The sequence below is a fragment of the Zophobas morio genome, unplaced genomic scaffold, assembly GCF_036711695.1.
Source record: "Zophobas morio isolate AGI-343-1 ecotype UQ-CSIRO unplaced genomic scaffold, CSIRO_AGI_Zmor_V1 ptg000031l, whole genome shotgun sequence".
Lineage (NCBI taxonomy): Eukaryota > Metazoa > Arthropoda > Insecta > Coleoptera > Tenebrionidae > Zophobas > Zophobas morio.
The window spans coordinates 3747945-3772721 of record NW_026972136.1 but is presented as its reverse complement, the minus strand read 5'-3'; the positions used below and the strand labels follow the sequence as shown (position 1 = coordinate 3772721).

Below are 24777 nucleotides of genomic sequence, written 5' to 3'. Positions count from 1 at the left end.
ACAATATTTTTGCGCAGCTGCAAACTGAGGTACAAATATCAGCTTGCTCATTGTCATTCAAGCGAATAATTACTAATGTGTGGAGCCGAAGTTAATAACACAGCGTGAAAAATTACAGGCAAGGTATCACGAAAAATACGCCGCTAGTAATTTATCATTCTATTTTTTTTAGATAGTCATTAATTTGCAATTTAAATACAGGTCCTAAGTTAAGCAACCGTGTGTTAAAGTATTTACGAAATCCATATCTTACAAAGGTGGAATTAAGAAATTCGTCAAGTACGAAAAATGTATGTGTCGTGGAATAAATTTGTAGTGTGAGATTTTTTCACTGAATGGCAGCTGAATTCATTTACATAACAAATTTTCGCTGTTTGAATTTTTTTAACAACAATTATTATTACAGACAATTTATTATCCACACAACTCACCGTTCAGTTCGATCTAATAATAACTAATTCAGAGTTCAGATGGAAATCTGCGACTTCCTTGCCACAGTTTTGAATGAACGATATAAATACCCTTTCCAGCGCGTGCCGCTTAAATTCCGGTGAAAATTTACTCACCTTTTCCGCATTTTCCCTCTAAAAATAACCACAGTATTTAAATTAAGAAAATTTATCAAGCGCACGCAAACTAGATACACCTTTCAGATACACATGCAGTAAAAGCAACTAGTTGTTTGTTTTGGTCTGATTATTGTATTTGAAAGAAATTTCTAACTACAGCAAACATAGACAAACAATAAACGTTATAGGCTATTTTGTTAAAACGCAGCAGGTTTCACCGGAAGCGCACCCAAGACGACCGATATTTAAATTTCCAGGACATTCCGCAGAGGGTCGACAGACGTTGTGGCGTTGGAGACAATTCACTTGGTTTTCGGGAACTGGAAGAATTTGGTTAATTGAGGAATAGCAGGATGCAGGACTTACAGTTTGGACAACAAACTGCGCCGTCTTTTTTCTGGCCGGAGCAGAGGTCGGCCTGGGGGGCTGAGACGGTTTGGGGGCATTCTGATCTCAGGACGCAGTATCCTTTGGCGTTTGCACAAGCTTCCTCTCGGTAGAAGTTGGATTCTGTAATAATAACAAGCAGGATTTTTTTTAATTAGCTCTGTTCAAAGAATTTTTAATTTTCATGAAACGAGTCAAGGCTGCAGATGTCGGAACACAGGATGTTAATTATTTTTATTACAAAAACAAATATTCAATATGGGGTAGTTAATTTTGTGAGCAACATTTTCAAAGAAACTGATTTGAAAACGATTTTTTTTTAATACCTCAAAAATTATCATTCTTCATTTTGTAGAATCCGGAAAAATAGTTGGAATTTTCGAAGATATGAAGCCGAAAATAACTTCTATAAATGTTTTTAGATCATTTTCTAAGAGTGTTCGAAAAAGGATAAAAAATTCGTTTTGGAAAATTGAATATTTTGAAAAGTTGACTATAAATCCTGAAATAATTCGGAGAAATATATCCGACGAGCAAATTCAAAAAACAAAACGTGTATTGGTCCTGGAGTAGGATTTTTTGAAAATTCGATATGAAAATGAATTTTATTAAATAAGTATCTCAAGATTTCTGTTTATTTTGTCGATTTTGGAAACACAATTACAATTTTCGAAGAAATGAAGTTGAAAATAACTTCTATGAGTCGAAATCTGCAAAAAAATGTCTTTAGATAATTTTCGAAGAATATGCGATAAACGGTAAAAAAATTCATATAGAACAATGAAAATTTTTGAAAAGTTGACCAAAAATCTTTAAAAAAATTCTTGGAAATCCATTTTAATTAGCTGCTTCGAAAAATTTCATGTGTTCCAATCCCAGATTTTCGAAAAATTCGCTTTAAAAATCTCAAAATTTCTGTTCTCTGTTTTATCGATTTTGGAAAAACAATTGGAATTTTCGAAGACATGAAGCCGAAAATAACTTGTACGAGTCGAAATATACAAAAAAAATGTCATAAGATAATTTTCGAAGAATACGCGATAAACGTCGAAAAATTCGTATTAAAAAAGTGAGATTTTTGAAAAGTTGACCAAAGATCCTGAAAAATTCTGAGAAATACATTTCGAGTAGTTGATTCGAAAAATATAATGTGTTCATTGTCCCGAACCAAGATTTTTGAAAAATTCGCTTTGAAAATAAACTTTGTTAAATATCTCAAAATTTCTGTTTCCCATTTTATCGATTTTGGAAAAACAGTTGGAATTTTCGAAGAAATGAAGCCGAAAATAACTTCTACTAGTCCAAATATATGGAAAACATGTTTTTAGATAATTTTCAAAGAATGCTCGAATGGTCGAAAAATGCATATTGAAAAATGAAAATTGTTGAAAAGTTGATTAAAAATCTTTAAAAAATTCTTGGAAATACATTTTAATTAGCTGCTTCGAAAAATGTTATGTGTTCATGGTTCCAAACCCATATTTTCGAAAAATTCGCTTTGAAAATGAATTTTATTAAAAATCTCAAAATTTCTGTTCTCTGTTTTATCAATTTTGGAAAAACAATTGGAATTTTCGAAGAAATGATGCCGAAAATAACTTGTACGAGTCGAAATATACAAAAAAAAAATGTCTTAAGATAATTTTCAAAGAATACGCGATAAACGTTGAAAAAATCGCATTAAAAAAGTAAGATTTTTGAAAAGTTGACCAAAGATCCTTAAAAATTCTGAGAAATACATTTCGAACAGTTGATTCGAAAAATATAATGTGTTCATTGTCCTGAACAAAGATTTTCGAAAAATTCGCTTTTAAAATGAATTTTGTTAAATATCTCAAAATTTCTGTTTCCCATTTTATCGATTTTGGAAAAACGGTTAAGTTTTCGAAGAAATGTAGCCGAAAATAAAAAATTCTACTAGTCAAAATCTAGGAAAAAAATGTTTTTAGATAATTTTCGAAGAATGCTCGAACGGTCGAAAAATTCACATTGAACAATGGAAATTTTTGAAAAGTTGACTAAAAATCTTTAAAAAATTCTTGTAAATGCATTTTAATTTGCTGCTTCGAAAAATTTCATGTGTTCATGGTTCCAAACCCACATTTTCGAAAAATTCGCTTTGAAAATGAATTTTGTTAAAAATATCAAAATTTCTGTTCTCTGTTTTATTGATTTTGGAAAAAGAATTGGAATTTCCGAAGAAATGAAGCCGAAAATAACTTGTACGAGTCGAAATATACAAAAAAAAATGTCTTAAGATAATTTTCGAAGAATACGCGATAAACGTCGAAAAATTCGGATTAAAAAAGTGAGAAATTTGAAAAGTCGACCAAAGATCCTTAAAAATTCTGAGAAATACATTTCGAATAGTTGATTCGAAAAATATAACGTGTTCATTGTCCCGAACCAAGATTTTCGAAAAATTCGCTTTAAAATGAATTTTGTTAAATATCTCAAAATTTCTGTTTTCCATTTTATCGATTTTGGAAAAACAGTTAAATTTTGGAAGAAATGAAGTCGAAAATAACTTCCACGAGTTGAGATTTTTGAAAAGTTGACTAAAAATCGTTAAAAATTCTTGAAAATACATTTTGATTAGCTGATTAGAAAAATTTAATGTGTTCATGGTCCCCAACCTAGATTTTCGAAAAATTCACTCTGAAATTGAGTTTTGTTAAATACATATTTCAAAATTTCTGTTTTTCATTTTATCGATTTTACAAAAAAGTTGAAATTTTGAAGAATGAAGCCGAAAATATACAAAAAAATGTCTAGAAAATTTTCCAAGAATGCGCGATAAACGTGGAAAAATTCGTATTGAAAAATTGAGATTTTTGAAAAGTTTACTAAAAATCCTTAAAATTTCTTGGAAATACATTTTGATTAACTGATTAGAAGAATTGAATGTGTTCGTGGTCCCGAACCAAGATTTTCGAAAAATTCACTTTGAAATTGAATTTTGTTAAAAATATCTCAAAATTTCTGTTTTTCATTTTATCGATTTTAGAAAAACAGTTATAATTTTCGAAGAAATGAAGCCGAAAATAACTTCTATTAGTCAAAATCTACCGGAAAAATGTCTTCAGATAATTTTCGAAGAATGCTCGATAAATGGTCGAGAAATTCATATTGAACGAGTGAGATTTTTGAGAACTTGACTAAAAATCTTTAAAAAGTTCTTGGAAAATCCCTATTTTCCACTTTATCGATTCTGGAAAAATTGTTGAAATTTTCGAAGAAATCCAACCGAAAATAACTTCTACAAGTCATAGTATACAAAACAATGTCTTTGGGTAATTTTCGGTAAGTGCACAAAAAACGGTTAAAAATTCATGTGAATTGAAAAATTAATATATTTGAAAAGTCTAAATCTACAAAAAAAAAATTGAACAATGCTCTATAAACGGTCGAAAAATTCATATTGAAAAATTGAAATTTTTGAAAAGTTGACTAAAAATCCTCGGTCCCTTTTTGAAGAATTTGGTTTGGAAATGCAATTTTTCCACAATCTCAAAAACCCGAAAATAACTCGTACAGGTCAAAATATACAAAAAAAAAATCGAAGAATGCTCGATAAACGATTGAAAAATTCATACTGAATAATGAGATTTTTGAAAAGCTGCCTAAATATCCTTAAAAAATTCTGGGAAGAATTTACAAGTCGTAATATGCAAAATAATGCCTTTAGGTAATTTCCGATGGGTGCCCAAAAAACGGTAAAAAAATTTCTATGAATTAGAGAATTGAGATTTTTGAAAAGTTGATAAAAAGTTCTCAAAAAATTCTGGTAAATATGTTTCGACGAACTAAAACATAAAAGATATAAGGTGTTCGTGGTTTCGGGCCAAAATTTTCGAAAAATTCGGTTTGAGAAAGAAATTTTTTGAGAATTTCGAAAATCCTCATTTCTCATTTTGTCGATTATGGAAAAAATGTTGAAATTTTCGAAGAAATATTCCGAAAATAACTTGTACAAGTCGAAATATACAAGAAATCTCTTTAAGTAATTTCTGTTCACATTTTAGAACAAATAAAGCTGAAAATAACTTTTACAAACTGAAATATATAAAAAACAATGTTTTTAGGTAATTTTTGAAGAGTGCTCAAAAAACGGTTAAAAAAGTCGTATGAACCGAAAAGTTTTTTGAAAAGGTGAATAAAATTCAAAAAATATAATGTGTTCATGATCCGGAACCAAGTTTTTCGAAAAATTCGGTTTGAAAATGAAATTTTTCAAATATTTCAAAAATCTTCATTTTCTATTTAATCAATTGTGGCGAAATTGTTGAAATTTTGGAAGAAATAAACCCGAAAATAACTTCTACAAGTTGCAATATACCAGCAATCTCTTTGGGTAATTTTCGAAGAATGCTCAAACAACTGTAAAAAAACGAATTTATCAAAAAATGAGATTTTTGAAAAGTAGACTAAAAATTAAAAAAAAAAATTGTGAAATACATTTCGACAAACTAATTCAAAAAATATAACGTGTTAATGGTAGAGAATCAAGATTTTCGATAAATTCGGTTCGAAAATGATTTTTCTCAATATTTCAAAAATCCTCATTTTCCATTTTATCGATGCTGGAAATATTCTGTAGATTTTGGAAGAAATAATTTTGAAAAATTTAAATATAAAAGACAATGTCTTTAGGCAATTTTTGAGAAGTGCTCAAAAAATGGTCAAAAAATCCTTTGAACCCAAAAATTGACTTTTTCAAAAAGTTTACTAAAAATCCTTAAAAAATTCCGGAAAATACATTTCGACTAGGTGATTGGAAAAATATATTGTGTGTATGGTCCCGGACCAAGATTTTCGAAAAATTAGGCTTGGAAATGAATTTTTTCAATATATCAAAAATCCTGATTTTCCATTTTTTCTGGAAAAATTGTTGAACCTTTTAAGAAATGGTGACCAAAATAACTTCTACAAGTCGTAATATACAAAGCAATGTCTCTAAATAATTTTCGATGGGTGTTCAAAAAACAGTTAAAAAATTCATATGGATTCGAAAATTGAGATTTTTGAGAAGTTGACTAAAAATTCTCAAAAAATTCGGGTAAGTACTCTTCGACTAGCTAATTCAAAAAATATAACAAGTTTAAATAGTTTTGAAAAATTCGGTTTGAAAACGAAATTTTTTAAATATCTCAAAAATTCGTATGAACCGAAAAATTGAGATATTTGAAAAGTTGACTAAAATTCCTTAAAAAAATCTGGCGAACACATTTCGACTAGCTGATTTCAAAAATGTAATGTGTTCATGGTCTCGAACCAAAATTTTCGAAAAATTCGACTTAAAAATAAAATGTTTATATACCTATCTCGAAAATCCGCATTTTCCATTTCATCGATTCTGGAAAAATTATTGGAATTTTGGAAGAAATGAAACCTAAAATAAATTCTACAAAACAGTCTTTAGGTGATTTTCGAAGGGTGCTTAAAACAGTAAAAAAACTCGTATGAATCGAAAGATTCAGATTTTTGAAAAGTTGACTAAAAATCCTCAAAAAATTCTATTGGACGACTTAATTCGAAAAATTCAGTCTGACAATGATTTTTTTTTAAATATCTTCAAAATCCTCTCGTTTTCTTTTTATCAATTCTGGATCAATGTTTCAAATTTTCGAAGAAATGAATCCGAAAATAACTTCTACACAAAAAACAATGTCTTTACGTAATTTTCGAAAACTGCTCTAATAACAGTCAAAAAATTCCTACGAACCGAAAATTTTAGATTTTTGAGAAGTTGACATTTTGACGAGCTATTTCAAAAAATATAACGCGTTTATTGTCCCGGACCAAGATTCTTAAAAAACGCAGTCAGAAAATGCAGTTTTTCAAATATCTCGGTAATCCTTATTTTCCATTTTATCGATTCTGGAAAAATTGTTGAAATTTTCGAAGAAATCGAGACAAAAATAATTTCTACAAGTCGTAATATACAAAAGAATGTCTTTGGGTAATTTTGATGGGTGCTCAAAAAACTTTCAAAAAATTCCAAATATTTGGAAAATGGAAATTTTTGAAAAATCGACTAAAAATTCTTAAAACACTTTCACAAATATGTTCCGACGAACTAATTCGAAAAATATAACGTGTTTCTGGTCCCGGGGCAAAGTTTACGACAAATTAGATTTGAAAATGAAATTTTTTCAAAATTTCGAAAATCCCCATTTCCCATTTTGTCGATTCTGGGAAAACTGTTGAAATTTTGGAAGAAATAAACCCAAAAATAACTTCTACAAGTTGAAAAATACACAAAAAATCTCTTTGGATAATTTTCGAAGAATGCTCAAAAAACTGTCAAAAATTCGAATTTATCGAAAAATTGAGATTTTCGAAAAGTGGAGTAAAAATAAAAAAAAAATGTAAACGCATTTCGAGAAACTAATTCGAAAAATATAACGTATTAATGATAGAGAACTAAGATTTTCGGATAATTCGGTTTGAAAACGAAAATTTTTAAATATATACTTTGAAAATCCTCACTGTCCATTTTATCGATTCTGAAAATATTGTTCAGATTTTGGAAGAAATAAAGCCGAAAATAACTTCTACAAATTGAAATATAAAAAACAATGTCTTCAGGGAATTTTTGAGGAGTGCTCAAAAAACTAAAAAAATTCGTATGAACCGAAAAGTTGACATTTTTGAAAAGTTAACTAAAAATCCTTAAAAAAATCAACTAGCTGATTCGAAAAATAGATTGTGTTTATGGTCCCTAATCAGAATTTTCCAAAAATTCGGCTTGAAAATGAAATGTTTCAAATATGTATCTCGAACATTCTCATTTTCCATTTGGTCGATTCTGGAAAATTTGTTGAAATTTTTGAAGAAATGGGGACGAAAATAACTTCTACGAGTCGTAATATATAAAACAATGTCTTTAGGCAATTTTTGATGGATGCTCAAAAAACGGTCACAAAATTCATAGAAAACTGATATTTTTGAAAAATTGACTAAAACTTCTCAAAAAATTCTGGAAAATATGTTCCGACGAAGTAATTCGAAAAATATTACGTGTTAATGGTAGAGGACCAAGATTTTCGAAAAATTCGTTTTGAAAATGAAATTTTTTAAATATCCCGAAAACTCATATTTGCATTTTATCGATTCTGGAGAAATTGTTTGAATTTTCAAAGAAATAAACCCTAAAATCATTTCTACAAGTTGAAATAAACAAAACAATGTCTTTAGGTCATTTTCGAAAAGTGCTCAAAAACCAATAAACAAATTGGTAGGTATGAATCGAAAGTTAACCAAAAATTCACAAAAAATTTTGGACGATACATTTCGACGAACTATTTGAAAAATATATCGTATTAATGGTTGGGGACCAAGATTTTCCAAAAATTCGGTTCGAGAATGAAATTTTTTAAATATGTATCCGCAAAATTCGTATTTGCATTTTATTCACTCTGGAAAAATCGTTGGAATATTGGAAGAAATGAATCCGAAAGCAACTTTTTACAAGTCGATATAAAAAAAACAATCTCTTCAATGTACTCAAAAAATGGCCAAAAAATCGTACGAATTGAAAATTTGAAATTTTCCAAAAGTTGAGTATAAATTCTCAAAAAACCTGGCCAATACATTTCGACGAGCTAATTCGAAAAATATAACGAGTTGATGGTCTCGGGCCAAGATTTTTGAAAAATTCTGGTTGAAAATTAAAATTTTTAAATAAGTATGTCAAAAAACCTCATTTTTAATATTATCGAATCTGGAAAAAAATTTTAAAATTTCGAAAAAATGAAACCGAAAATAGCTTCTGCAAGTCGAAATATACAAAGCAATCTGTTTCGGTAATTTTCGAACGGTGCTCAAAAACGGTCAAAAAATCGTATGAATCGAAAGATTGAGATCTTTGAAAATTTTACTGAAAATTCTCAAATGGCCAATACATTTCGGCAAATTAAAAAGGTCAAAAATTCATACGAAAGACAAGAGAAAAAGAAATTCCAGATTTTTGAAAAGTTGCCAAGATTCGAAAAACATAACAATATTTACAATATACATATGTAAATGAGAAGGTAATGATGAAAGATCATACATCAAGTTGGCTTTGAAATTTTCTTGTCGCCTGTCACAAATGTCAATACTCATAAATCATGAACTAACTTCTTAACATTTTCAAGTATATCTGCGTGACAGATAGGCAACCAATAATTCAGCGCCAATTTTAAAGAAAACAACAAATTCTCATTAAAAATGCATTCGTAATCACATTTCCTGAAATAAGTTAACGAAATTGCCTATTAAAAATTACTACGATATATTTTCTAGAATTTCCATTGACTTGATTCCAATAAAGTGTATATGTATTTAGAAAAATTAAGAAGGAATTATGTTATTACAACACAACAAATAAATAGGGATATATAATCGAAAATAGAAAAAGAGCTTGAAAAGAACTCGGAGAATAAACAGAGGACACGGAAATCAAAGTTCAAGAAACAAATATAATAAAGAACCAAAGAAACAAAAAAATCGAAACAAATATGACAATAGAAATAGGAATGTTACATTTGTAGACCTGAAAAATTAGAAAGCGAAAACTAAAAATAAACTCAAAAAGCGCAAGATAATGACAATAGGGAAAACAAAATTAACAGTACAAAACAACATCAATATCTGAATGTGAAAGTTGTATACTTAGAAAAGTTCAAAATGTAGACTATGGAAATTCCGGCCCCCGCGACTTACAAGTGGTTAAAATTTGATGGCAGGTAAAACCCAAACATTTTGGGAAAGTACCTTATCGTAGGCGTCAAACTATAAAAGTCGGCGAGGTCATAGCAATAATTGTCAAACTGATTGATAGTTATTTAAGGACGCCCTCCTTACCCAAGACTGGTTGATAGTCAACACATTTTTTTAAATCGACTATAGTCTAAATTAAAGTTTTACAACTGTTATTAATTACGTAAAAATATCTTGATAGTGAATTTATTTTCAAGCACTCGTGAAACGATCCACATAACTCCTAAACTCACCAATAGCCATCGCACCACACACCAGCACCGACAAAACCCACACAAAATGCATCTTCTTGCGGTTTCTGATCACGTACAATCACAGAGTGGTGCTTTTCTTGAAGAATTTATAAGAGTGCTGCCTCGGGTTTCCCACTTGTTTTATTTGTACTCGCTCGAAAACGTTATCATTTCTCTGATAATTTTTTTCGCCACTGGGAACTCTAGTCTGAGGTGTCAGAAAAGAGAAAGTTGATAATGCGGTATTTCTGTCACACTTATACTATTTGCATATCTTCTTGATAACATTGCGCAAGCAACAACTAAATAATAAATATGCAAAAGATCGTTAATTTTTGCTTCGGAATTATTGCTGTTAATAGTGCTGATAGTGCGATTATTTACATATTTTAAAAGTATAATCGCTGCGTTTTACAGCAAGCGGATAAGAATTATTATTTTGATTTATCAAATAGCAGCCCGAGGCTGTAGTCTAATTTATAAATTTTAATATCAGCCTGCATAATAGAGAGCTGCACGGAATTGCATGTGAAATTAAAAAATGGGGTCAGGTGTCATTGAAATTTGTAAAAATGCGACTTGTTGAAGTGGAGAGTGTTTGTGTCAAATTGCATAATCCTGGCTTCATTTTATTTATTTATCGCAAATAGTTACCGAGAGTAACAAGTCTAGTCTAGACTATAGAATGGTCTAGACTCGATGGTTCTGTGTTGACGACCTTAAAGTGTAGGTTATTTCCCTGACACGATAAAAAGACAAGTGTTGTTGCTTCAGCACATGACGTTAATTGTTATTATTTTAATTAAACGTAAATGTCCTTTTAGCCAACTGTATTGTTATAAAATTACCGCTTCACGACGCTGAGTGGATTATTTTAATTGGCTTCTAACGGTGTCTGTTTTCCGTACGGCACATTGTTCCTTAATACATGTTTAATTTATAAATGTATCATAAAAAAAAATAAATTACTGCCTGACTTCAAAAGTGTGCTTCATATTTTATTTTATGGTGGGAACGCGTTTTCAGTTTGAGATTAACTGTCAGGTTTGCATGTGAACATTGCCTGTGATATTTACATCAAATGTTTCAATTAATTTTAACTTAAAAACTCGTTAACAACAAACATCAAGTCGCATCAGCATTGCCAACTTGGGGTTTGAAATAACCGTGATTTTAATTTTTTTTTACTCTTTCGTCATAAACAAATCGTTTCACGTCTCATAAATTATTACCGTAGATTAGAATTCGCTTATGTTCATCTGATGTACATTAGTGACTTAAATAACTTTTAAAAAATTGTCTTGAAATATACTGGGTGTAGACTTCAGTTGCCACTGGTAGACGAAATACACTGCCGGACAAAAGAAAACCAGACTTGAATTTTTTGTGAGTACGTGCAAATAAGGTCGGACAAATTTTAGTTTTTTACAATCTGCACGGTATTTCTAAAATGCTGATACAATTTCACAACGGGGACAGTTCGGGAAGTGAAAATTTAGGTAAATATTACTATTCTTATTTTAAAATCTCGACTAGGAACCGCGCACTCCGCTTCCACCACGTGTTTCTGTCTTATTTAACCTGAATTCCATTTTAAATGTTCAATTTCTATGACCCTGATATTAACGACAATTGGACAAGTGTTAACGTTTCAAAAAGAGCAATAAATAACATTTAAATTCGCCATACAATCTTGTGAAATTTTAAACAACAAATAATTCTTATTTGAGATTAAGATTGGACATCAGATAATTTATATGATGGGAACATTCATCAACTTAACAAACAGATCTGGTGTGAAATAAAACTCGTGCAGACAAAAATATTACGTGAAGTTAGAAACTGCAGAGTATGACAGTTAACGTTCAATTTAAGTTATAAAACAAAGAAAATTACTGAAGTTAAAATTGTGAGATAGAGAAATATTGTATAAAACAATTAATTTTGAGAGTTTATATCGTGAACTGCTTATCCCCAACAAAACGCATGATAAATAAACACAAAAATATCCAGTTATCGTTGCGAGGAAATGCCTCGATGATATGATATTTTAACTATTTTAACTCCCCACCAGTTCACGATATTATGAATTTTCTTTAATTTAACTGCCGTAAATGAACTACTAGTAATCTTGTGTGAAGAATTAAGAAGTAATACTTAAGTACATGCATCCAGGAACCTCATCATAACTTTATAAACAACGGGTGTTATCCTGACTAAGTGAATTTAATGATATCTCTTAGCAAATGTCTGTTAATTGTGTTAGCACCAGTTAACGATTAAAATCCTAAAATGAACTATGAATTGACAAACAATGAATTAAATTTGCACGAGTCGGCGTCGGTCAAAAATTCACATTTTCCGATTAGAAAGCCGCAAGAATTAGCTGCGCGTGTTGGGGAAAACCTTAAGTTGCAGGGAGTTGACTAAAAATCCTTAAGAAATACATTTTTAATAGCTGATTCGAAAAATATAATATGTTCATGGTCCCGAACCAAGATTTTCTAAAAATTTGCTTTGAATAATAAATTTGGTTAAATATCTCAAAATTTCTGTTTTTCATTTTATCGATTTTGGAAAAACAGTTGCAATTGAGAAGAAATCAAGACGAAAATAACTTTTACAAGTCGAAATCTACAAAAAAAGTCTTCAGATATTTTTCGAAGAATGTTCGATGAACGGTCGAAAAATTCATATTGAAAAATTGAGCATTTTGAAAAATTTCCTGAAAATTAATAAAAAATTCTGGTATATATTTCATTTCGACTAGCTAATTCGAAAAATATAAAGTGTTTATGGACCCGAACCAAGATTTTCAAAAAATTCGGCTTGAAAATGAACTTTTTTAAATATCTCGAAAATCCTCTTTTCAATTTTATCAATTCTGAAAAAATTGTTGAAATTTTCGAAAAACTCGACACGAAAATAACTTCTACAACCCGTAACATATAAAACAACGTTTTTTGGTAATTTTCGATGGATGTTTAAAAAACGGTCAAAAAATTCATATGAACCGGAAAATTGACATTTTTGAAAAGGTGACTAATAATTATCGAAAAACTGAGAAATCGAGAAATTGAAATCGAAAAATTGAAAATTCGCGAAGTCGAAAGATCAAAAGATCGAGAAGTCGGGAAATCGAAAAATTGAGAGATCGAAATAGATAAATATTGAAAAATGGAAAAATTCAAAATTGAAAAATTTAAACTTAAAAAACTCGATAAATCGAAAAATTGAGAAATAAATTGCGAAAAATTGAAAAATCGGAAAATTTAAAAATGAGAAGACCAAAAAATCGAAAGACAGAAATCGTAACAAAAAAGTGAAAAACCTAAAATTTAAAAATTCGAAAAATTGAAAATTTACAAAATCGTGAATTCAAAACATCAACGAATCGAAAAATCAAAAAATTGAAAACGCAAAAAATGTATGATTTAAAAAATCGCAAAATTTTGAAAAATCGAATAAGTAAAAAATAAAAAAAAACAGAAAGGTGGAAAATCTAAAAATTTAAAAATCGAAGTATTGAAAAATCCCAAAATTGAAAAATCCCAATACTCAAAGGTAGGAAGTTCGAAAAAATCGGGCAATGGGAAAGACGAAAAATCGAAGAGTCGAAAAATTAAAAAAATCATTAATCGAAAAATTGAGAAATCGAAAATTCCAAAAATTTAGAAGCGCCAAAAATTTAAAAATTGAAAAATCATAAATTTCAAATACATACATACAGCGAAAAATCGAAAAGATAAATTATTGAAAACCCGAGAAATCGAGATGGAAAAATTGAAAAATCGCGAAATCGAGACATCAAATGATCAAGAAGACGAGAAGTCGAAAAATAGAAAAATTAAGAAATGGAAGTGACTAAAAATTCAAAATTGAAAAATTTTAACTTAAGAAAACTATAAACCGACAAAGTGAAAAATTCGAAAAATTGAAAAACCATAAAATCAAAAAACGAAAATGCGGAAAATGGAAAGAAAACTGTTAAATCGAAAATTGAAAAATCGAAATATCGAAAAACTGAAAAATTTATTCCGAAAAATTGAAAAATCAAATAGTCTAAAAACGAGAAGGCAAAAATCGAAAGATTGAGAAATCGAAACAACAAAAAAGTGAAAAATCTAAAATTTAAAAATTCGAAAAATTGAAAATTTAAAAAATCGAGCAATCAAAACATCAACATTTCGAAAAATTAAAAAACTAACTAAATTAAAAAACTAAAATCGAAAAATGTAAACATTTAAAAGTCAAAGTGTTTAAAAGTCAATATTCGTCAGTTTATTGGATTTCTCACTAAGGCAGGTTGATAAAACACACCACTTCCCATTTAAAATCTACCCATGATAAATTTAAATATTCATTTTTGTGAAAAAATAATGGATTTTACGAATGTGGCGGTCACTTGTTTAAACTTCATTAATTCACTTTTATCTTAAGAAAAGTAACTTTTTCCTTAAGGAAAGAATATATTTTATTGTGTGATACTACAACACAGTTTCTACGTGAAGAAGGTACTGTATAACCAATTTCTGTAATCAGGCAAGGTAACTTTAGTCTTTGTCCATTTTATTCTACCAGAATGGAAATTATGATAAGCCGAAGAAAGAAGGCGGAGGAGTATTAAGACTGAACAAAAAAGTAAAAGAATTGAACATAATTCCAGATTCTTGTTTCATGTTTTTTACCGTTTGAAAATGAAGTTATCCAGTCAAATAAAAATTGGTCTAAAGAGTTTAGACAGTACTTCCCTCGCTGTCGGAAACTTGACGACTGCATGCCTATTGTGTTTTTTTTCTCATTACATTTTTGTAGTGGGAATTTAAAAAAAATTGCGATGACGTCATCAACATTTTTGCAAGGACACGTATATCAGTTGGGATAGATGTAGTGTAATACTAAGAATAAAATTATTATATTCTCAAATTTTCGGGAAAATGAATTGGGTCGTTTTGAATATTGATTTTTTATAATCAATAAAATAACGAAACAATTTACTCACGTATACGGCAACTGAAAATCGTTTATGTATAAACATTCTTAATTTAAGATGACAAGCGTAACAGCATACGTGAGAGTCAAACAGAGAAACTGTAAACAAAACGACCATCGGTTTTATTGCTTCGACTTCCGCTTATTATATAAAACATTGGGTTTTATTTTAATTCTTGACGGTGAAATTCACAATTGGTTGATTATAAACATGTCTATTTCACATTCGCGGAACCAAGTGAGCGCATAAAACAAATGCAGGTCTGTAATGTTAAAGTCGATGTAAATAAGCGTGCTACCCTTATGTTTCAACCGAGTTTTGCCTTTAACAAATTTTGCGTCCACCAAATTGCGTTGGTTGGGGTGTAATACTAATAATAAGTGTTGCCTTTAATTTAATCAATAAAATAAATTGACTTCATTAATTTTTTTGAACCACCTCTTAAGAAAATCTAAAAAATATGAATGGAATGATAAATCACAAGTACAAACTCATCATATTTTTTGCATTTTAGATAGGATTTATTCAGCAAAATTTAAGGGTGACGTCATCAATTTTTTTAGGACGGATGAACAAATACATTTTGAACAAAAGTTTACCATGCTTATAATAACTTTAAAATATTCCCAAGATTTCAAAGCATTCGGTTTTGTAATTCCTGATTAAATCGATAAAATAAATTCACGCCTTCATTAATTTTTTTGAGTCACCCTGCATATGCAAATCCAAAAATATGAATGGAATGATAAATCACAAGTACAGACTCATCATATTTTGTACATTTTAGATACGATTTATTCGGCAAACTTTTGAGCTGACGTCATCAGTTTTGTGTAGAAGATAACCAAATATATTTTGACTAAAAATTTATTATGCTCTTTATAACCTTAAAACATCTGCAAGATTTCAAAGCATTCGGTTTTGTAGTTCCTGATTAAATCAATAAAATAAATTTACGCATTCATTAATTTTTTTGAGTCACTCTGTATATGCAAATCGAAAAAATTTTAATGGAATGATAAATCACAAGAAGAGACTCACCATATTTTGTACATTTTAGATAGGATTTTTTCAGCAAAATTTTGTGGTGACATCATAAATTTTTTAGGGGAGACGTTTTGATCAAAAATTTACCATGCTTATGATAATTTTAAAATATCTTCAAGATTTCGAAGCATTCGGTTTTGTAGTTCCTGAGTAAATCAGTAAAATAAATTTACGCTTTCATTTATTTTCTTGAATCACCCTGTATATGCAAATCCAAAAAATATGAATGGAGTGATAGATCACAAGTACAGACTGATCATATTTTGTACATTTTAGATATGATTTATTCGGCAAATTTTCGAGCTGACGTCATCAAGTTTTTGGAGGGGATAAGCAAATATATTTTGACTAAACATTTATTATGCTCTTTATAACCTTAAAACATCTGCAAGATGTCAGAGCATTCCGTTTTGTAGTTCCTGATTAAATCAATAAAATATATTTACGCATTCATTAATTTTTTTGAGTCACCCTGTATATGCAAATCCAAAAAATATGAATGGAGTGATAGATCACAAGTACAGACTCATCATATTTTGTACATTTTAGATATGATTTAATCCACAAACTTTTGAGCTGACGTCATCAAGTTTTTGGAGGGGATAAGCAAATATTTTTTGACTAAAGATTTATGATGCTCTTTATAGCCTTAAAACATCTGCAACATTTCAAAGCATTCTGGTTAGCAGATTAAAAATTAAATTTCAAAATGTTGTTTTATAATTTTGATTTTTTTTCCAAAAATCTGGACGTTTCGGGTGAAAAGTCGATTCAGAGTTGTAAACTACATGTGTAGGACTATGTTATTTTATACAATTGAAAACCCATTTACTATGTACAATTTTGAAGTGACGTCATCGCATTAGTGGTGGGGATGATTAGACAAATTTTGGTTAGCGTTTTACCATCTACATGATATTCTTAATAAAAGTACAAAATTTCACAACAATCGGTCGAGTACTTTCGGAGATTATCTGTCTAATAAAAATCCGGGACGGCAGACGGACAGACGGACGGACAGACGGACGGACAGACGGACGGACAGACGGACAGACGGACAGACAGACGGAAATGGGAGACCTATTTCTTCGTCTTCTAGGGGTCATGAAAGATCGAGAAAACGTAAAAGTAGAGAGTCGGCCGACGGACTCGATTACAATACTTCCTTTGCTTACGCTCGGGAAGTAAAAAACTACCTATATAACAATAAAAAGGCAAAATGATTGGTTGTATTTAATGGATTTATAGTAATTATGCTTTTTTTTTAAAGACACGACTTTTCAAAAACCGTCAATTAAAACAGCGTCTTTTCTCTTAAACAAAGAAACCACAAACCTTTATTTCAAACTCTCATATACATCTTACACTTAGAACCAACCCCACCCTCACTTATGCCCCTTCTTCCCCCCCAGCAAATTCACCGACCTCCTCCTCTTCAACTCCGCCTTCCTCGCCTTAAACTCTTTCTTTCTCTGCGCCACCACCTTCGCGAACGCCTCCACCTGCACCTTCTTCTCCAGACACCTCTTCTTCTTCAGCGCCAGCCGTCTCCTCTTCCTCTGCAGACTCGTCGGCGTGATCAGCCTCTGGATTTTCGGTGCCTTGAACCTCGCCCTCTTGCCCTCCTTCAGCGGCAGCGGCCGCTTTACCACGTACTGCCTCACGTCGTCCTCCTTGCTCAAATTGAACAACTTCCTGATCCTCGAGGCCCGCTTGGGCCCCAGGCGCCGCAGCACCGACGTGTCCGTCAGGCCGGGGATGTCGTTGTCGCCCTTGCGCACTACCACCAGCGACAGCACGCTCAGGTTGGCGTCCACGATGCACCCCCGCACCGACTTCCGGCGGCGCTGGCCGTCGCGACGCGGCCGGAAGCAACGCGAGCTGGCGGAGAGCAGCAGCCGGACGCGGGTGGACGTGAGGACGCCTTGCTTCATGGGGAAGCCTTCTCGGTCGTTGCCGCCGGTGATGCGCAGGATGTAGCCCTTCCACTCGTCGCCGAGGGGCGAAGCGTCGATCTCCTGGCTGAGGCGCTTCTCGTAGAAGATGCGCAGTTTGGGCTCGTCGGTCACTTCGATGAGCTTCTGGCAGCCAGTGGCGGGATAAGAGATGTTGAGCTTCATTGTTGAGGGAGAACTGGGTTTTTGTTGATTTTGGGGTTGTCATGGTTAATTCGACAAGCCTGCTGTTTTTAATTTTTGTAGAATTAGGAATTTTGGCAGAAATGAAGTTGCATTTTGTGTGCAAATCGGTTCTTTTCAGTGGAAAAATATATGTTTTTTAGAGAGTCTGGTCAAAGTTCAAGAGACATATTGTTCTTATAGTGTTTTCACTTTGTCCAATAAAACTGTCACCAAATTAAACGGACAAGTACATACAGTAGACAGCGGTTAACCATTTTTGATCCTTTAAACGGAATTGCTGTTGAATATAAAGAGGTTTTTTCTGGTAAGTTTTCCATTTGGGACGAAACTTCACAGGTATTTAAACAGCACACGAAAATAACGAAACTAAACTCCCTGCAGGACGGAACGTAAGGGTCAGTCTTCCATGAAAATGTAGCTTCTCACAAAAAGGTGCACATATTAATTCAGCAACACATTTCAAGCGTTAAATATTTTTTTCTTTTATTACCTGTAACATATTTTTACATAAACTATAAATGGGCATTTTGGCCGAAAAAGTGTCTCAATGATTTTTTTCCCGAATGATCCAATCAAGTAATTTAAAATGAAGCTATAAATAAAGCAAACACATTGATTTATAAGGCTACTAACAATATGCAGTAATAATGATATAGCCTCTACCAGTCATTTTCTTGGAGGGTAGAAACAGAAAATAAAGGGTGGGTGGGCGGGGCTAGTTCCTGGCAAGGTAAGGCTAATATTGCGACATAACGTACCCTCTAAGAAAATAAAAAGTGGGTGGGTGGGGCTAGTACTTGCCAAAATAAGCCTGATTTTGGCAAATGAGTTACCCTCTAAGAGAAGCGAGGGTGGGTGGGCGGGCTAGTACCTGCTAAGATAAGACTAATATTGGCAAATGACATACTCTCTAAAAATATGAAGGGTAGAGGGTATATCATTTGGCAAAATCAGCTTTATCTTGCCAAGCACTAGCCCCGCCCACCCCCCCCCCTTTATTTTCTCATTTTTCTTCAAATATTTAAGATGTTCCTTCTCCTTTAATTCTTCTTTAATTTCCCAGAATTTTTAGTCAACTTTTCAAACATCTCATTGTTCAATATGAATTTTTCTTTTTTTTTGTAAATTTCGACCTGCAGAAGTTATTTTCGGGTTTATTTCTTCCAAAATTTCAACAACTTTTCCAGAGTTGACAAAATGGGAAATAAGGATTTTCGAGATCCTGAAAAAAATTCATTTCCAAACCAAATTTTTTCAAAATCTTGGCCCGGGACCTAGAAGGATTTCTAGTCAACTTTTCAAAAATCTCAATTTTTCAGTATGAATTTTTCGACTATTTATCGAGCATTGTTCAAAAATTTTTTTGTAGATTTCGACTTTTCAAATATACTAATTTTTCAATTCATACGAATTTTTTTATCAATTTCCGAGCACCCACTGAAAATTACCTAAAGACATTGTCTTGTATACTACGACTTGAAGAAATTATTTTCGTCTCGATTTCTTCGAAAATTTATTATTTCCAGAATCGATAAAGTGGAAAATGAGGATTTTAAAAAATTTTATTTTCAAATCAAATTTTTGGAAAATCTTGATTCGGGATCATGAACACATTAAATTTTTCAAAGCCTAGTTAAAACGTATTTCCAAGAATTTTTTAAAGATTTTTAGTCAACTTTTCAAGAATCTCAATTGCTCAATATGAATTTCTCGACCATTTATCCGAGCATTCTTCGAAAATTATCTAGTCATTTTTTTTTGTATATTTCGACTCGTAGAAGTTAGTTTCGGCTTCATTTCTTCCAAAATTTCAATTTTTTTTCCAAAATCGATAAACTAGAGAATAGAAATTTTGAGATTTTTAGCAAAATTCATTTTCAAAACGAATTTTCCGAAAATCTGGGTCCGGGGCTACGAACACGTTATATTTTTCGAATTAGTTCGTCAAAATATATTTGCCAAATTTTTTGAGAATTATAATTCATCTTTTCGACTTTTCGGTTTTCCAATTTTTCAACGTTTCGGTTTTGGGATTTATGTATTTAAAATTTACGATTTTTCAGTTTTTCAATTTTGGCGTTTCTAAATTTTTGGATTTTTCGATTTCTCAATTTTTCGATTAATGTTTTTTTTTTAATTTTTCGATTTCGCAAATTTTCAATGTTAAGTTTTGGGATTTTTCAATTTTGGGATTTTCCAATATGTACTAAATTTCAATTTTTAAATTTTTAGATTTTTCGACTTTCTGTTTTTTTTTGATTTTTTACTTATTCGATTTTCCAAAATTTTGCGATTTTTCAATTTTTTGATTTTTCAATTCGTTGATGTTTTGATTTCACCATTTTGTAAATTCTCAATTTTTTGAATTTTTAAATTTTAAGTTTTTCACTTTTTATTGTTACGATTTCTCAGTGTTTCGATTTTTTTGGCTTCTCATTTTTAGATTTTCCGATTTTTAATTTTTGCATTTTATTTTTCAATTTTTCGATTTATGGGGTTTTTTAACTTTAAATTATTCAATTTTGAATTTTCCCATTTTTCGATATTTATCTATTTCGATATCTCAATTTTTCGATTTTTCGACTTCTCGATCTTTTGATGTTTCGACTTGGGAATTTTCAATTTTTCGTTTTCAATTTGCTCGATTTCTCAGTTTTTCGATAATAATTCATCTTTTCGATTTTTCTGTTTTCCAATTTTTCAACGTTTCGGTTTTTGGATTTATGTATTTAAAATTTACGATTTTTCAATTTTTCAATTTTGGCGTTTCTAAATTCTTGGATTTTTCGATTTTTCAATTTTTCGATTAATGGATTGTTTAATTTTTCGACTTTCCGATTTCTCAATTTCTCAAATTTTCAATGTTTAAGTTTTCGGATTTTTCAGTTTCGGGATTTTTCAATATGTATTTCGATTTTTAAATTTTTAGATTTTTCACCTTTTTGTTTTTTTTGTGATTTTTTTACTTTTGCGATGTTTTAAAATTTTGCGATTTTTTTAATCATACATTTTTCGAGTTTTCAATTTTTTGAATTTTCGATTCGTTGATGTTTTGAATTTTCAATTTTGTAAATTTTCAATTTTTGGAATTTTAAAATTTTAGATTTTTCACTCTTTTGTAGTTTCGATTTCTCAATCTTTCGATTTTTTGCCTTCTCGTTGTTAGATTTTTCGATTTTTCAATTTTTCGGAATTAATTTTTCAATTTTTCGATATTTCGATTTTTCAGTTTTTTGGTTTATCGGGTTTTTTAAGTTTAAATTTTTCAATTTTGATTTTTCTCGTTTTTCGGTTTTTAGTTATTTCGACTTCTCGATCTTTTGATGTTTCGATTTCGCTATTTTTCAATTTTTCGATTTCGATTTCTCGATTTCTCAGTTTTTCGGTAATTCATCTTTCCGAGTTTTCGATTTCCAATTTTTCAACGTTTCGTTTTTGGGATTCATGTATTTAAAATTTACGATTTTTCAATTTTTCAATTTTTCGATTAACGGATTGTTTAAGTTTTCGACTTTCCGATTTCCCGATTTCTCAAATTTTCAATGTTTAAGTTTTCGGATTTTTCAGTTTTGGGATTTTTCAATATGTAGGTATTTAGATTTTTCACCTTTTTGTTTTTTTTTTGATTTTTTACTTATGCGATGTTTTAAAATTTTGCGATTTTTGAATTATACATTTTTCGAGTTTTCAATTTTTTGATTTTTCGATTGGTAGATGTTTTGATTTCTCAACTTTGTAAATTTTCAATTTTTCGAATTTTTAAATTTTAGATTTTTCACTTTTGTGTAGTTTCGATTTTTTCAATTTTTCGGAATTAATCCTTCAGTTTTTCGATGCTTGGATTTTTCTCTTTTTCGGTTTATCGGTTTTTTAAGTTAAAATTTTTGATTTTGAATTGAATTTTTCCCCTTTTCGATTTTTAGTCACTTTCATCTCTCAATTTTTCGATTTTTCGCCTTCTCGACTTGTTGAGCTTTTGATGTTTCGGTTTCTCGATTTCTCAGTTTTTCAATTATTCGTTTTCGACTATTCGAGTTTCCAATTTTTTGTCGTTTCAGTTTTGGGATTTACGTATTTAAATTTTTTGATTTTTCAATTGTTCAATCGATTTTTTAATTTTCCGATTGCTCTGTTTAAGTTTTGGGAATTTAAATTTTGGGATTTTTCAAGACTTGGATTTTTAAATTTTTAGATTTATCGACTTCCTGTTTTTTTGATTTTTTAATCGAAAGAAAACCGTTAAATGGAAAAATTGAAAAATCGAAATATCGAAAAACTGAAAAATTAATTCCGAAAAATTGAAAAATCGAAAAATCAGACGGAGTTAACCGTCATTTTTATATTGCAAACCGTAATCTGGAAAAATATTAATCCATTTTCACCTAAAAGTAGAGTAGGATACACATTAACAAAACATAAAAGCATCGTGACAGGCAAAAGTTACGTGATATTGCGTCAATTATCGCTTCATCACTTAAAAGTGCGGACACAAAAACCACGACGCCATTAAGGTGCCCATTTATCTCCTAATTAATGAAACCAAACACTTCGAAAATTGTACCTAAAATTAGTCCAAATACAGCACATTTCCCCTTTTATTACACTCCCAAATTAAAAATACCCCACATTTACATCGCATCCACACGCAACTTTGCGATAACGCAGTTAATTCCTAACTTCGTCATTATCGCAACTAGTGATAACACATTGCAATATTCATGGCAATTTTTCTCCTACTACATCCACACGCTTACGCATTTCCCAGGCTATGATTCATTGAAACTGTTTACCTTTAATTAATTGGGTTTATGAACGCGGAAGGTCGCGAAGAACAAGCCCAGAAGGTAATTGCAGATAAATAATTTATTTTTGTTCCCTTGTCGCAGCGGTACAAAGTTGCTTTTCTTTTAAAGTTGCAACAGGGATGTTCTTGTAATTAGCAGCCTTTGTCGCCGAAATTCGGGCGGAAATTGCTTGATCTCGGGGGGCGGCACTGTTCGATATTTAACAGGGAGTGGGCGGCGATTATTTGGAGAAATAATCCGCTTCGGTACCGTCCAGGAATGTGCGTTGTTTTTAATTTCGACAGATGTGATGAGATTCTTGTTTATTCTGGTGGATGGAGGACGAAGCCGATAAACCAAATTTGGGATTGGATTTCTAATGATTTGAGTGGGTTTTGGGAAAGCTGACATAGGGAAGGCGACTTTTACAAAAAACTGTGGGTATTTATTAGTTAGTTGGGATATTTTGTTGGATTAAAAGCACCGTTATCTACATTAGCGTTAATTAAAATGTGTTTGCTTGCTAAAGTTAGCTACTTTACTTAAAGAAATTATGTGATTGCAGTTCTCATTCTTGGCCGAATGATTTTTGACCATGAACGTCTTGAGATTATGGCACTAATAATTTACAGCTCTATTCATAGAACGTTAATCCTTATAGCCAAAGCAACCAAGCACGTCGTAAAGTGGTAAGCCGCTTTTCCACCCTGTTGACTCTTTACTGCTATAATCCTCAGTAATAATCGGATAGACCCACCAGAATTCATCACTATTCACTATTTCAGATCCGGAACTATACATTTTTATTGAATTAACTTAATTGATTAATATTAATAGACACAAAAAAAATGAATTCAATCTTTTTGATAAATGGTGTTGAAGTTTCCGTTGACAGATTGCTTTTCTGTTCGTTCTTTCCAAAGAATTGACAACGTTCACTTTTTGGCGGAGTCTACTTTAGTCAACGATCAAAAATTAACATAATCTCTTTCAGAGTGATAACCTTTACAAGTGCCTTACGAATTCATAACTCCAATAAACGACGTCGTAGAAGTTCCATAGAACTTCATACATTTTATATGTTCTGGAAGTTCCTAATCTTTTTCTGATTGTATTTTTGTGTAGCAATAATATTCTCAATAGCAGCTCTCTATAATATTTAAATGTCACGGGAAGAACGTTGTCTTTAGGACAGAATTTTCACGAACTATTATTTTGTACATTATTAAAAAAATGTAGATCCAAAAACTGGCAACTTTATTAAAAATGTACCCATGCTCCATGACAATTTTTTAGAAGGTGATTATAAAAAATTGGTCGATGGTTATTTCGACCGGACCAGTAACATTGTAAGAAGCTAAATAAATAATCACCTATGTATATATATATATTTTTTTTTGTCTATGACATCCAACTTTTTTTTATGACACTTTACTTTTTAGAATTTTAGAACTTGTTTTTCTGAATTCATTAACGTATCATAGTTTAATCACCCATACTCCGCCGCTGTCTATGATTCGAACGCATTATGTTACGAACATACATTTGTTGATTAAATTGGAAAAATCAAATTTTATAATTTTTCGAAAAGCAAGCTGTGTTTTGTTGCAGTTACTTCAAGTGCGAAGGAAATTCTGTCGAAATAACCACCGACCATTTTTTTTAATATTATTATTATTAGTATTATAACAAGAAAGGTAAAACATGTTTACAACGGTAAATTTTTGTAGGAAAGTATCGATTTTGCAATTAGGCTTCGCCCCTCGGTCTGACAACGAATGAAAAATTCATCACGATTGAGATCGAGACGGATGGGTGGGGCTTCTCTTTTGGTTTTCTTTTTTAATTAATACATTT

The 24777-nt window shown here is 30.9% G+C and overlaps 2 protein-coding genes across 2 annotated transcripts; both read right to left on the bottom strand.

Annotated features, from left to right (window-relative positions):
• Positions 1 to 696: 696 nt before the first annotated feature.
• Positions 697 to 10172, bottom strand: LOC135139509 (uncharacterized). Its single transcript, XM_064069766.1, has 3 exons — positions 9956 to 10172; positions 936 to 1079; positions 697 to 889 (listed from the first exon to the last, which is right to left on the bottom strand). The coding sequence occupies exons 1-3, from the start codon at positions 10005 to 10007 to the stop codon at positions 759 to 761; spliced, it is 327 nt and encodes a 108-aa protein (XP_063925836.1). The 5' UTR covers positions 10008 to 10172; the 3' UTR covers positions 697 to 758.
• A 7208-nt stretch (positions 10173 to 17380) lies between these two features.
• LOC135139569 (small ribosomal subunit protein eS6-like) lies at positions 17381 to 18140 on the bottom strand. Its single transcript, XM_064069865.1, has one exon. The coding sequence runs from the start codon at positions 18113 to 18115 to the stop codon at positions 17381 to 17383; it is 735 nt and encodes a 244-aa protein (XP_063925935.1). The 5' UTR covers positions 18116 to 18140.
• Between the last annotated feature and the right edge of the window lie 6637 nt (positions 18141 to 24777).

Coding starts and splice junctions, on each gene's coding strand:
- LOC135139509 (XM_064069766.1), bottom strand. CDS start 10,007: ATGCATTTTGTGTGGGTTTTGTCGGTGCTGGTGTGTGGTGCGATGGCT. Junction 1,080..9,955: donor GTGTGGTGCGATGGCTATTG/GTGAGTTTAGGA, acceptor TTATTATTACAG/AATCCAACTTCTACCGAGAG. Junction 890..935: donor CGCAGTTTGTTGTCCAAACT/GTAAGTCCTGCA, acceptor AAATTCTTCCAG/TTCCCGAAAACCAAGTGAAT.
- LOC135139569 (XM_064069865.1), bottom strand. CDS start 18,115: ATGAAGCTCAACATCTCTTATCCCGCCACTGGCTGCCAGAAGCTCATC.